The sequence below is a fragment of the Triticum dicoccoides genome, chromosome 4B, assembly GCF_002162155.2.
Source record: "Triticum dicoccoides isolate Atlit2015 ecotype Zavitan chromosome 4B, WEW_v2.0, whole genome shotgun sequence".
Taxonomy (NCBI): Eukaryota; Viridiplantae; Streptophyta; class Magnoliopsida; order Poales; family Poaceae; genus Triticum; species Triticum dicoccoides.
Genome location: NC_041387.1, coordinates 475,005,296 through 475,019,361, shown reverse-complemented (window position 1 = coordinate 475,019,361; position 14,066 = coordinate 475,005,296). Strand labels below are relative to the sequence as shown.

Below are 14,066 nucleotides of genomic sequence, written 5' to 3'. Positions count from 1 at the left end.
GAAAATCCTAGGGAGACTTGCCCCCCAAGCCAAGCAGGTGGAGGATTGCCTCCCAAGCCAGGTGGAGGCGCCCCACCTCCCCAAATAACGTGGGAAAGGGTGTGGGGGGTGCACCGCCCCTTAGTGGGCTGGTTTGCCCCTTCCCCTTTGGCCCATGAGGCCCTCCAACACTTGTCGGGGCTCCGGAAACACTTTTCGGTCATGCTGGCCATAGCCTGGTACCCCCGGAACACTTCTGGACTCCAATACCCTTCGTCCAATATATCGATCTTCACCGCCGGACCATTCCGGAACTCCTCTGACGTCCGGGATCACATCCGGGACTCCGAACTACCTTCAATAACCACATACTATTTCCCATAACAACTCTAGCATCACCGAACCTTAAGTGTGTAGACCCTACGGGTTCGGGAACCATGCAGACATGACCGAGACGTTCTCCGGCCAATAACCAACAGCGGGATCTGGATACCCATGTTGGCTCCCACATGTTCCACGATGATCTCATCGGATGAACCACGATGTCGAGGATTCAATCAATCTCGTATACAATTCCCTTTGTCCATTGGTATGTTACTTGCCCGAGATTCGATCGGCGGTATCCCTATACCTTGTTCAATCTCGTTACCGGCAAGTCTCTTTACTTGTTCCATAATGCATGATCCCGTGACTAACTACTTAGTTACGTTGAACTCATTATGATGATGCATTACCGAGTGGGCCCAGAGATACCTCTCCATTATACGGAGTGACAAATCCCAGTCTCGATTCGTGCCAACCCAACAGACACTTTCAAAGATACCTGTAGTGCACCTTTATAGCCACCCATCTACGTTGTGACGTTTGGTACACCCAAAGCATTCCTACGGTATCCGGGAGTTGCACAATCTCATGGTCTAAGGAAATGATACTTGACAATAGAAAAGCTTTAGCAAACGAACTACACGATCTTGTGCTATGCTTAGGATTGGGTCTTGTCCATCACATCATTCTCCTAATGATGTGATCCCGTTATCAATGACATCCAATGTCCACGGTCAGGAAACCATAACCATCTATTGATCAACGAGCTAGTCAACTAGAGGCTCACTAGGGACATGTTGTGGTCTATGTATTCACACATGTATTACGGTTTTCAGTTAATACAATTATAGCATGAACAATAGACAATTATCATGAACAAGGAAATATAATAATAACCATTTTATTATTGCCTCTAGGGCATATTTCCAACACACATTTCCACCAATCGCTTTCTCCTCTATGTGAGGGGAACCCCTTGGATCTAGATCTTGGAGTTCTTGGTGTTCTCCTTCTTATTCTTCCTCTCATTTTCCTCCCTAGCATTAGTTGCTTTGGTGGCATTTGGGAGAGAAGGACTTGGGCACTCCGTGTGCCCTTACCATTGCATTTGGTGCATCAGTTTGAGTTCTCCACAGTGATATGTGGAAGTTACAAGTTGAGAAGCTTATTAGTCTTGGGTGCTTGGTACCCTTGAGCTTGTTCCTCTTGGGTGCTTGGGCGCCCTAGACGGTTGGTGGTGTTCGGAGCTCAATCATTGTGGTGTAAAGCTCCGGGCAAGCGTCGGGGCCTCCAATTAGGTTGTGGAGATCGCCCCGAGCAATTTGACGGGTACCGGTGACCGCCCCCAAGGATTGCCAAAGTGTACGGGTTCGGTGACTGCCCCCAAGGGTTGCCATTTATACGGGTTCGGTGACCGCCCTCAAGGGTCCCTAGTGGAATCACGGCATCTTACATTGTGCGAGGGCGTGTGGAGATTACGGTGGCCCTAGTGACTTCTTGGGGAGCATTGTGCGTCCACACCACTCCAAACGAAGATTAGCATCCGCAAGGGTGTGAACTTCGGGATACATCATCGTCTCCACGTGCCTCGGTTATCTCTTACCCGAGCCCTTTACTTATGCACTTTACTTTGTGATAGTCATATTGTTTCTTGTCATATATCTTGGTATCACCTAGTAGTTTATCTTGCCCTTTATCCAAAATATGGCAACTAAATCGCCTCCAGTTTTAGTTGTCAATTATCAATGATCCATCGTTCTATTTGATGAAACATCTTGCAATCATTAAAATTATGCTTGAACAAAACATACAACATGTACATTTGTCCTTGCATTTATGGCTTGACATGGTTATCAAGATTTCTAATATAATCATTCTTCGGCAACAAATCAAAAATATGATCACACATGCTCAAATTGAAGGTATACTTGTCGTTCTCTAGCCGATCTTGTTGTGAGAACAATCTTAGAACTAAGCAAATGAATGGTCCATATTCGACATCTTAATTGCGGTTTTCGCCATGCCATAATCCGGTGTCAATACGTGCATATATGAACTTATCACGACGTTCGCGCCCAAGCTCCCATTTAGGTTGCTCTTATTTTCTCGGAGAGGGCTACGCAATGGTGAACTCCAATTCTCAAATTGACCGCATCCTTCTGTGTGTTCAAGTCATCCTTTGCGATTATGCCATTTTTGAGAGCCCAACATTTGAGCAAGCTAGTCAGTCTGCTTCCACGAGCTTCTTTGTAATAAGAGAGTGATGTTTGGTTGGATTCTGGTCTGTGTGGAAAATGCCAATGAAGGACGAGCTCCTTGGAGCTCGTTTTCAAAATATCATTTTCTACAACCCCAAAAAAAACTCCAGTTTTTTGTGAACATGTATACAAAATGGGCTGATTTTCTTATTGTTGGGCCGGATTTTCTTTTTACAGCCTATATACATCACGATATTTTCAAACGAATTTTCACACGTTCATGCTGAACACAAGTTTCCATGGAATTTTTTCCAATTATTTTGGGACGTCTAAATGTGCTTTTTGAATTTGTGAAAATAGCGGCCTCCAGGGAGCCCGTCCTCCAAAAATTCACACTCCGGGTCTGTGGCCCTTTTCCTCCAAATGCCAAGTGGTTGGACTTTAAGCTCGTGTGAAGTGACATACGTAGAGTACATGGGTTGTACTAGATGCCGTAAAACTGCCCGTGATCTACCAATCTAGGAGCATGATGACCAGCTGTCCACCTGACCTGGGGCTTGGTACGAATGGTGATGGAACAGTGGTACGAACCATAGTACACAGTACACGACCGACCATATCTCCTTGGGATGCACGCAGCGTATTGCATCTTTTGGGCAGAGGCATGCAGCAGCTGTACACACCCATCGCTTGCTTGCTGGCCTGGGCCTGGGTGGATCGCCGACCGACCCTGATCGCCTTGCTGTTTTGGTTTGTCTACTTGCTCGGTAGCGCGCTTTGCCCGCCTAAGCCTAGTGCCTAGTGGCATCCTCCAGGGCTCTCTGGCCGGCCTCGCCACCGTACGTACGACGGCGTGCATGCATGGGGTACGTCCGTACGTACGTGCAACAACGCAGGCAGCTGGCCTGTTTCCTTTTTCTCGCTTGCTTCGGGGCTCCTTGCAAGTGCGATCCTGCATGGGTCACGCGTAACGTGGCTGATGCCATGGGCCTCACACAGACACAGCCACCAACACCAATCATGGCCTTTCTTTCACCGCAACGGTGGAGCTAGCTTGATTAGACGGCTAGTTTGGTGCTGCGTCCCCTCTGTCCCTCTCCACTATGCCGGTTCTCTCCTTCCCGATGAAACATTGGAGCTAACAGTACGTCCATTTCTGTTTCCTCGTTCATTGATCTGGGGTTGGTGCCTGTTCGCCGCGCCAACATTTGCGCTATCCCACACATTTCAGCCACTTCTCTCCTGTTTGAAACTTTGGGTGCTACTTTACCATGCAGGCGTCCGCATCACAAGTCATATTCCAGGGAGACAAACGTCCTCCCCAGTCTGGTGGCTTCACGTCACATTACGCCGTACGTGGCATCCACCCCGTCCGGAAAAGGCCAAGTACAGGTCGTATCAACCAGTCAAATGCAACAGATGCTCAGTTTCACCGATAATACAGTAGGGAAATCATGCGCGCTGCCATCCATCGTAAATAAGAGTATTGCTCCGTTTCAAAACAAAATAAGAGTATTGCATGCAGAAAACAATCAAACTGGCGTAGCATCCACATTTGCCACTCAGAACTGCAAAGGTCGTCTTCATGACCATTCGATGTGCCCAACAGAAGCGCAGCCTACTGGATGATGAAGGCCGCTATGAAGATTTGAGCACACACCAGATGATATAACAAATGAAACAATGGCCACACAACTGAGAAAAAACAAGTTTTTACTTACTAGTCGGAATGAAACAAGGGTACTGATTAGGTACAGCGAAACTGCTACTAGACCTTATCTACTCGGTAATCTTTCCTCGTACCATGACAAACAGAACAAAATCAAACACTGGCACTAATCAATTCCTCCCTCACTTAATAATGGTAATATAATAGCAACATATAATATAAGCAACACACGAACTGCAGTTAAGCCTTGGTTTTTTATTGTGCTCTCGTCGACACCACCCTTGGAACCAGCTCTGTGAAGCCAAGTTGTAAAACTGAAGCCCATCTGCACAACAAGGGGCGATTACAAACTGAATCAAACTGACTTATTAATGTGTATGTACATTGACTTCTGAATTCTGAGATGGATACCTTGGTTAGTGACTCATACCGCCATGAAGAGTCGAAGTGATAGAAAGGTCTAACACTTCAAACTTGTAGTTATTATCTTTCTGGTTGATCAGAACTCGAAGCTCCATTAGGAGGTGTGGACATGTTGCTCGTCGATCCATTCTCCGCTGGTGGAGGAATTCCCCACTTTCTCTCAGATTCCAACGGTTCCATGACATAAACACTGCCATCAGTAAGCCCTAGAGCAAACTGATTTGCCTCCGAAGGATGTGCCGCAACCACAACTGGATGAACATTTGAACTATAAAAGAAACACATGTCAGCAGTTTACTCACAATTCAACAAAACCAGTTTTTGAGTGGCAACAGTATTAATGACTTGCTTGTTGTGAGTTTAAGGGAAGCAAACATGTGGTTGGCAAAAAAAAAAGGACTATTCATAGAACAGTTCTGTTACAACTTCAGTTCGACAGAGTAACTAGTTTGTGGTTACACTGCTGAGAGCCAATCGGATGTAATAAGATATTACATTATGGGACGTTAGGAGTAGTTTTTCCTATAAATGCCTAACGATGCATTCCAATTCAGTTTGATACATGTAGCACTGCAAACCCATATACTTCTTTAAATATGGTACTATAAACTGGCAGGGCGATGCAAATACAGAACTCCCTCATGGAGAGGGTCCAAATGCACTGAGAAAAAAAATCACTGGGGAGTTGAAACAATCTTTGTTCTAATACCAAAAGATGGATTTTTGTTCAGGTATGTATCTTACGGATTTAGTAGCTCAAGGCAACAAAAAAATATAAATCTCCCAAACAAGTATTAGCAATCTGTTATGGACATGCACTTGCTAGTCTAAGCAGCACTTCAGATAACTCAATTCTATAACTTCCCTTAGAAAGGTGTATCATGTTATTGCACTGAACTAAAGTAATTGCTTGAGAACAAAAAACACTAATTCAAACACAGACCCTCTAAAATGAGGCCAGCCAAGATCCTTTCAGAAGAGCTAGACAATTAACCCAGTAGCTCACAACCCCCTGAGTCCCTGACAGAGTAAATTATGTTTGGTTTGAGCCTTATAGAATACCTGATATTTTGAGGAAGATAAGAAGCTGGAAGAATTCGGCATTGGAGTCTCAAACTTGATGCGCTAAATATGCAGACAGTGGCGTCCAGAAAGCTTGCATAAATCAGTTGACTATCACATGAGAATGTAGCATGTGTTATTGGAGGAGCAGAGGTCTCCCGAGGAGGCCACTGAAAGCAAAGTTAAGGTGAGTGAGCCACAAGACAACCTTCGTAGCAAGAAAGACTATGCGTCAAATGATAATGGAAGAAATTTCACCTGCTTCACAGGTTCTAGTTTTGAGGCATCGTAGATGGCAATCTGGGTCTCATGGACAACAAGACAATGCTGTTGATCTTGGTGGAACTGAACTCGTGTGTCTAAGATGTTAGACGTTGGGCGGCCAGATGGTATCTGCAAAAATCTGCTCCTTTGCCTCTCCCACCCATCAGTGTTCCAAACACATATCTACAACAGGAACAAATCAGAAACTGAAGATGAAACAGAAGTTCTTGATAGACATGATCTGACTAGATAGTTCAGTAAATACCTGCGCATCAGCTCCAGAGGATACCAAAACATTTAACACATTTGAAAATGCGAGACCTGTAATTTTCTTAGAGTGCCCTCTAAGTTTGCTTTTGACCTGTACAAAAAACGAATACATCTTATCTGAGTGCACCTTGTTCACTACAGAAAAAAATAATGATAATCATGTTATAGCAGTTGCTAATACCTCATCAATCCGAACGTTGTAAATTTGGATGGTTGAATCATCCATTCCAATTGCAATTATGTTGTTATCTTGAGGATGGAATGCGAGGAAAGTAGCTGCTGGTGGTGGAGGCATAAACGTGGTCATCGTCTGCAGTCACCATAAATGTTAAGGGCATCTTCTACCGTAAAAATGATAATTACACATGATCACAATGATTTACTAACCTTAAAAGTCATCATGTTGAATAGAGAGATTTTCCCTCCTGAAGCTGACATGACATATGAATCATTCTTTGACAAAGCAAAACAGTGAACGGCCTCATCAGGACTATTGTCAATTGTGTCATTAGTCATGAGAATGCCACTTGGAGGTTGCCATAATTGAGGAGAAACACTAGCAGTAGCCTAGAAGAGAATAGCAAATTAAAACAATTAGTAACAATCAAATATACAGTGTTCACCTGTGATGCACATATCTAGTAAGAAAGCTGAACACAACCAGAATTTCACCTTTCCAGTTGAATTTCGTTCATTGCGTGGCCATTTCCATAGTAGATGGACGGCATTTGAAGCTAAAGCCAAGATAGCAACACCTGAATTTGTGTAGATCAGTCTCGAGATCTGCAATTAAGACAAATAAAAACTTGTGACAAACTAAGCATTGACACTAGCACACCAAACGGAATAATTCATAATACAAGTAAAAAATGTGAGATGCCCTTTGCGCATTATACAGTACAGGCAATATTGACTGACTTCGAAGCCCTAGGTGCATATAGATAAGCATGTGCATAGCTTCACTTAGAGTCATAATGAATGTTGATGTCCGCAAGACACTTGTCAAACATTAAGCATCTAACAAGAGCTAAAACAGTTGTTCTACACGTAGAAATCACACTATGAATTAATTTAATAAAATAGTTATCTTATAAATGGCAGTGCACCGACAAGATTGCTAGAAAATGATGCATATTCAAACATATACAGAGGTACTCCCTCCGTTCCAAAATAGATGACCCAACTTTGTACTAACTTTAGTACAAAGTTGGGTCATCTATTTTGGAACGGTGTACAAAGTTGGGTCATCTATTTTGGAACGGAGGGAGTAAAAGGCAAGGGAAGAAGTATCACCTTAGCGGTCCTAATACTATCACCTAATTTTAATGATCTGCACTGAGCTGTATCAGTTATCTCCATAAGCTTCCAGACCTTTGACTTATCCATTGACTCATCAGCTATTCTAGGTTTTACATCAACCAAGCTTCTGTTGTCACCATTCTGTCAAAAGAAGTCCAGAATAAGATCAAGTTAGTTGGGATCACAATGTAAATTGTTTATAATAGAACAGACCAAATGAATCTGGATGAAAACAAACCATTGCAGTTATAGGTGATGGAGCAGCAGTTCCAGAACTGGTTGCAGCGGCAGCGGCGGCAGCAGCTGCCGCAGCAGCAGCAGCAGTCAATGGGTTTATAAGAGGCTGCACCAATAAGAAATGATTGAGTCATGCATGCGGGAAAAACAATCTCAAGTTGTTCCTTGGTTAAAGTAACTACCTTTGTTACAGTCTCAGATGCACTACGAGAAGCATCAAAAGAACGATTTTCCAGTGTGCGCAATAAACGAACACCATCAGCATTTGCTAAGACTTTGATACCATTATCAACAGTAGAGACAGCCAACAGAGTACCCTCCTTGTTAAAGCGGATACGCGGGCTTGCCTGATAATTATGAGACCAGCCACCAAGTTAGAACAAGGAAGGGAGGTTCTTGTACATTTATATCAAATCAGAAATTCACCAACATAAGCACACAAACGAAAGGAACTCACAGGTAAGCCACCATCAGCTTCAATGGTAGTCAGAAGACTAGTGTTGTCCATGTCCCAAATCTTTATCACGAATTCATCTCCAGCAGCCAAAAACCTATTCCGCGTCGTATCAAATTGTACAACACCCATAGATCGCTTACGAAATCCCTGGTATGTTCTCTTCACCGCACCTTCACTCTCATTCCATTCCACCAGGTGTGATTCACCCTCCTTGCTGGTCCCACAAGAAAATAATCTACATAGAGGCAAGAAAAGAGTGAAACAAAGTACAAACACCTGCATAATCCTAACTAAAAATGTTAACAATGAATTTAGATACGAACCTTGAACCATCTGCACTATATGCCATCGTAGTGCACCAATGACCTGGTGCATCATAGTCAACTCTGGACCCAAGATTATCATACAGCCATGCCTTTATCTTTCCATCTAAAGCAGTTGAAAAGATGAACTGCGTAATAGGCAGGTAAAATGAGGTAAAAAAACATTAGCTTCCGATAGAAAGAACAATAGTCTGGTACAAATGCCTGACATAATAAATGCTTTTCAAGTACCTGAATATTTTCCTTATAATGTGGACAAACGGAATAGACAGGAGCTTCATGACCTTCAAAGGTAAATTGTTTTGTTCCACTGGTGGCCTCCCACACCTAGAATGCAATTATTGTAGACTTCATATTTCTAGTTAAACAAGATAAAATACAGTCCCAGAATTAATACCATCACAAGAACTCACCTTTATGGTCTTATCATCTCCACAGGTAATTATACACAGCTGCTTATTTGGATGAGCGAATGCAATGTCATTTACGCCACCAACATGTGCATCAATCTAATCAACAAACAGTTTATAATCATATTCAGGACACAAGATAGCAAACCATGTACACAAGACAATGAGCCATAAGCAGATAGTAATAAGTGATAAGTATATGCAGTCATACCTCCAAGTGTTGCCTAATATCATCGCCACCATGATAAGAATAAATCTGTACTATATGCCTTGAATAAGCAACACCTTTTAAACATAACATAACATTAGAAGAGGGCCAACTTGAAAGAACAGCAATAAAAAAAACTGTTCACTGCATCTTACCAAACAAGGTTCCATCAGGACTCCATATTATGCGATTAACCGACACGGTAGGATCCTTAACCAGTGCTGCCTGTTTGTACAATTTACATTTTACGCATACTTATATTGAGTACAGGTAAAAATACCAGGTTACTGAACTACATATTGCAGTGAACAAACCTGGAGGGCCATAGAACATTTCCCAAGCTCCCAAACCTTGAAGTTTCTTACAACAAGTCTGTCCTTGGTGCCAACATCCCACAATCCAATGTCACCAACATTGGTACCAACTAAAACAGATACCAAGTGAAAAATGCACAAGAATGAGATGCTATGGGAGAAAGAAAGATTTATCACGGGCACAGACGTTAAAGAGCTTACCAAGAAGAAGTGTTTGTTGAACTGGATGGAAATCCATGCTCATTGGAGCTGATCCTTGACTCAATGTCCGTGCGACAGCTTTATGGAAATCATCTTGCGGGTAGCTATGGCTCTGCGGATAAGTTACTGGCATCATATTCACCGGAAGATTCACCTGTGAAATACAACCCAGTTGCAATCAAGTATATATTGAGGATTGATAGGCATAGCATGCCAAGATTATCAAGTACAGACTGCAAGAACCCAATAGCGGTGAAAGATTTTTTAGGGAGTGAAATTGCTAATACCTCCTCAGACAACCCAACTGGCCTAGGTCTCTTACTGACATGATCAGAATCTCCAGATGGGTAATCCATAGAAGGGTTAGCAGCCGAGGGTGTCCTAGGATGCTTCAACATAGCAGCTACAAGATATACATCCAGAACAGTGTTAGTCAACCATGCAATACCACCTATTCATAACATTCAGGAATTCCTTGCAATATTAACAAACATAAGTACCAGGATTCGTAGGAGTACCAAATCCAATAGCACCTCCAGAAACAGCAGGATGTGTTACTGCTGGAGGGTTTGACATCCAACCGGCCAGAGGTGCTACGGGTGTTGGTGCAGGTTGAAAGGGCTGAAACAGACATAAACCAGATTGTCAATAAATGTACACACTAAAACACATAGATGAAGTGTCCAGATATGCTCAACAAGCTTACTCCATGGGCGCCCAATTGGGGGAAACCACCAGGTTTAGGTATAGATCCAAGTAGTGGATTGTTTGCTGGTGATGGAGCACGTGCACCATTTGGTTGTCCACAAGAATGATCAACAAAGAGGGTCTTGATGTCAGGATTAGGCCTAGGATTTTTGCAAAGCTGGTGCTGCCAGTTTAAGCTGCCATATAATACACAATAACATTACTACTATGGTAAATGGAGTTAATGGTGGGGTCCCAACCTTCCACCTCCTTCAGAAGTAACAAACAAAAACACAAATAACAACAATTTCACAAGCAAATTAAGTTAAACACAATTTTATTCTTATCCAAACAACAACCTCCTTCGTGTTAATTACCCCACCCAGGCCTGGCGGCAGAGCAAAGAGCATGGTTTAGGCCTTGCACGTGGTGGTATGGTAAATCCAAAGATTCACAAACGTGTGGATGCGAAATTAAACCCAGAATCTCGATAAGGCGGAGGAATGTAGGGTAGGCCTAAACCCTAATCCTAACGGAATCGTCAACTAGGGCTGACTCTGATAATCTAATGGAATACCCATTTATTGACAATAAATAATGGAAACGTAAATAGTAATGAATCAAGGAAATAGTAGGCTAACTAGTTGAATCTGCAAATATTTGTGACATCTATACAAGTTTCAGTTCCAAAGAAATGGAAACTGCAGGTTAGCAAATAGGGGTGACAAGTTATATGGAGATTCTTTACATATTTGAACTTCAAATTGTATTGGACTGCTGGAAAAATGTAAATGCAAACACGTGACTCAATTTTTTGGATATTCATGACTGTAGGATCCACAAAACTCATCATGAAGAGCAACCTTATTTACAATATAAATATGCAATGGTAGTGATGGGTTAATGGACAAGATTATAACATTAAGAAACCAAGTTTTGCCATGAATGAACAGCAGCCCTCACTTAGCTTATGGAAAATAAAGCCAGGTCCAATTTTCCTAACCAAGCATGGTTGGTTTAAATAAAATTGGGGAGAGCAGAATGTGGGGCACAGCCTCGCTAGCATATAACATTCTACTGGATCAGTTTTACAAAGGATAAAATGAGAATTAAAATCCTCTCATGAGGGTTAAGTAATTTTATTGGATTAAAGAATGTTCACCTAGTAGATCTATAACTAGCATCATCAGTTTAGCAGCAAGCAGCATATAAGAATACATAAGATGCCCATACAACAGAGAGTAAGGGTGCCAAGAATATTATGTTTCTTTATGTGATACCTCTGGTTGATAAGTGTCCGTAATCTAGAACTCTTCAGATTGGGAAACTGAAGCTTGTCACGGAACAAGGGGTTAGCTTCGATCAGCTTCTTCAGCTCAACAAGCATTATTGCTCTTGCAGATTTTGTATCACCATACTTGGAGAGCTGCTCATTCTCTCTATCAATAATAAAAGCAGGAACCAATCACTGAGCAATCCAGTAACGGTTAAGAGCCACACGAATGATGGCAAGAACCTAATGTTACAAATGAATGCAATCACGCAGATTTTACCTGAAGTTCTCCAGAGTCAATAGCTGTGTGATCTCCTTAAACAGCTCCTCATTAAAGGATGCAAACACCTTCAAATCCTTGACCAAGATTTCAACCGCCTTGGACCGATCATGCCTGGCAGAAAAGGAAACCATAGTCATGAAGGCGGTCCAGCATTTACAATCATATAAAGACACCTCTTCCCCTTGCACTTACTTGTCGAGGGCCTCGAGATACTTCTGCTTGCGGATCTCAAAGAATATCTTCATCGAGTAGCGGTTGTCGTCGACTTTGGTGAAGCCCCCGAGGTAGCGCTCCACCTCATCCCAATTCCCATTGATCACCTCGTCCTCGAAGTACTTCATGTTGAAGTAGAAACCAGACTCCTGCTCGAGCCTAAACGGCGACAAGGGCAGGTTCCAAGTGAGCAACGCTAGACAAACGAACAGCACCAATTTTTGACCTTTTTTTTAATTTTTGGAGTTTGAATCACTCACTTGTGGACGGTCTCCTTGAACTTCTCCTCATCGAGGAACTGCAGGATGAGGAAGACGAGCTCCCGGCTGAGAGAAGACATCCTCGCTTCCCCGACTCACCCACCAGGCGGCGGATGCAACTCGGCTGTAGACCTAGCCTACGGGGGCGCAGGACCCCCACTGCGGAATAAGATTCCGATTCCAGGTTCAGTTCACGATCGCTCACAGCCCAGCCGCGGCGGAAACAACATACGACGGGAAAAAAACAGATCAAAAGCGAGATCGATCCAGGCGGGTTAGGGCTTTACCAGCGGAAGGAACCTCCCCGGCTCGGATCTCCTCCGCTCCGCCCCGCGCCGGGCGAGCAGAGCGGGGCCGGCGGAGGGCTCGAGGCGGCGCGGGTCGGCGGGGCGCCCGGCGGCGGAGATCCGGGGGCTGCGCGGCTTCCGATTTGGGGGGGCGGCCGGGGCGGGGCGGGGCTCTATCGCGAGAGGACCGAGAGAGCCGGGAGGATGAGACTGAGGCAAGGGGCAGTATCGTAAGTCAACAAAGGGAACGGGGGTGGGGAGCAGAATTCCTCTATTTATATCGGACGAGACGAGACGATAATGGAACCCCCCTCTCCCCTCCCCTGCGCGTCTATATATACTCGCACACTCCCCAAACGACATATGAGAACGTGCAGGATAAAATATCTTTATCGTTACATGGACAGGAAAGAAAAAAAAAACACGCCTTACGTTCGCTGCACGCGTTCGCCCCAAACCCTAGATCTGTTTCGGAACCTGCCATATATATACGCACATATCTCGACGATTTTGAACACGGCATAGAAAAACTCGCCCAGAAATGCAGATCCAAACCCAGAAATCGGGCCCGTGGAAAGCTAGGGCTCCTTTCCGATCCTGCTGCCGGATCTTTGTTGGCATGGGTATACGCAGAACGAACTCATTTGCCCCCGCATAAAAATTCCAGGATCGAATTCGAATCAAAAATATCCAGCCAACAACTGCATAATTCCGAACGAAAAGCAAAATCAGAGGCTGTGCTGCACTTACGGAACTTTGTAGCTGGAGGGACCGGAGAAGAGCTGTGCGGAGAGGAAATGGGTTGTTGGGGGCTAGGGCAAGGAGGGGCAACCACCTCGCGCTCCTATTTATAGGAAATTCTCGTATTGCCACTGATAAGAGTGAATGCTTATCGATCTGCTCGTCTGCCTCTCTCGATCCGCTTATCAGCTTATCGCATCTGATAAGCGCCGTGTGATAGGCTGATCAGACGCGGGAGGTAGTGGTAGGGTCCATCGGGCTCCATCGCCATTAGCGCAAGGGAATCCGCGTTTGGATTTGCTTTTAATGAAGACGTGTCCAGTCTGTACCCAACAACTAAAAGACGCCTTTTAATGCTCTCCTCTCTCAAATAAAATCGGCCTTTTCTATTTCTTACTATTATCAAGGAAAACAAGTAAGGCAAGACAAATTAAGATATCAGGATTTGACATTTCGTTCACAAATATTTAATTGTGTTTTATTATCCATATATTACCTCTGTCCTAAATTTGTTGCCGTAAATTTGTCTAGGTACGGATTTACCTAACGGTAGATTCATCCGTATTTTTCTAGAACGTATCTAGATGCATTCATATCTAGATGCCCTGTATGTAGACAAATTTAAGACAATTAATTCAAAAAGGTGAGTATTTTTTTTCTAAATCAGAGTTGTATTAATTAAAA

The 14,066-nt window shown here is 43.6% G+C and overlaps 1 protein-coding gene across 2 annotated transcripts; it reads right to left on the bottom strand.

The window, feature by feature from the left end:
• Window positions 1–4,197: 4,197 nt before the first annotated feature.
• LOC119290959 (protein TPR3-like) lies at window positions 4,198–12,795 on the bottom strand. Of its 2 annotated transcripts, none has more exons than XM_037569641.1 (27): window positions 12,642–12,795; window positions 12,355–12,513; window positions 12,074–12,253; window positions 11,879–11,992; window positions 11,606–11,764; window positions 10,345–10,522; window positions 10,139–10,259; window positions 9,926–10,041; window positions 9,639–9,792; window positions 9,438–9,547; window positions 9,279–9,348; window positions 9,127–9,200; window positions 8,919–9,014; window positions 8,737–8,832; window positions 8,506–8,633; window positions 8,183–8,417; window positions 7,908–8,072; window positions 7,727–7,831; window positions 7,483–7,629; window positions 6,862–6,972; window positions 6,577–6,756; window positions 6,371–6,499; window positions 6,185–6,280; window positions 5,914–6,102; window positions 5,656–5,825; window positions 4,582–4,861; window positions 4,198–4,495 (listed from the first exon to the last, which is right to left on the bottom strand). In XM_037569641.1, the coding sequence occupies exons 2-26, from the start codon at window positions 12,432–12,434 to the stop codon at window positions 4,654–4,656; spliced, it is 3,411 nt and encodes a 1,136-aa protein (XP_037425538.1). In that variant the 5' UTR covers window positions 12,435–12,513; window positions 12,642–12,795; the 3' UTR covers window positions 4,198–4,495; window positions 4,582–4,653. The 2 variants fall into 2 exon arrangements, with proteins under 2 accessions (XP_037425538.1, XP_037425539.1); XM_037569642.1 differs by having other exon boundaries at window positions 10,157–10,259.
• Window positions 12,796–14,066: the final 1,271 nt, after the last annotated feature.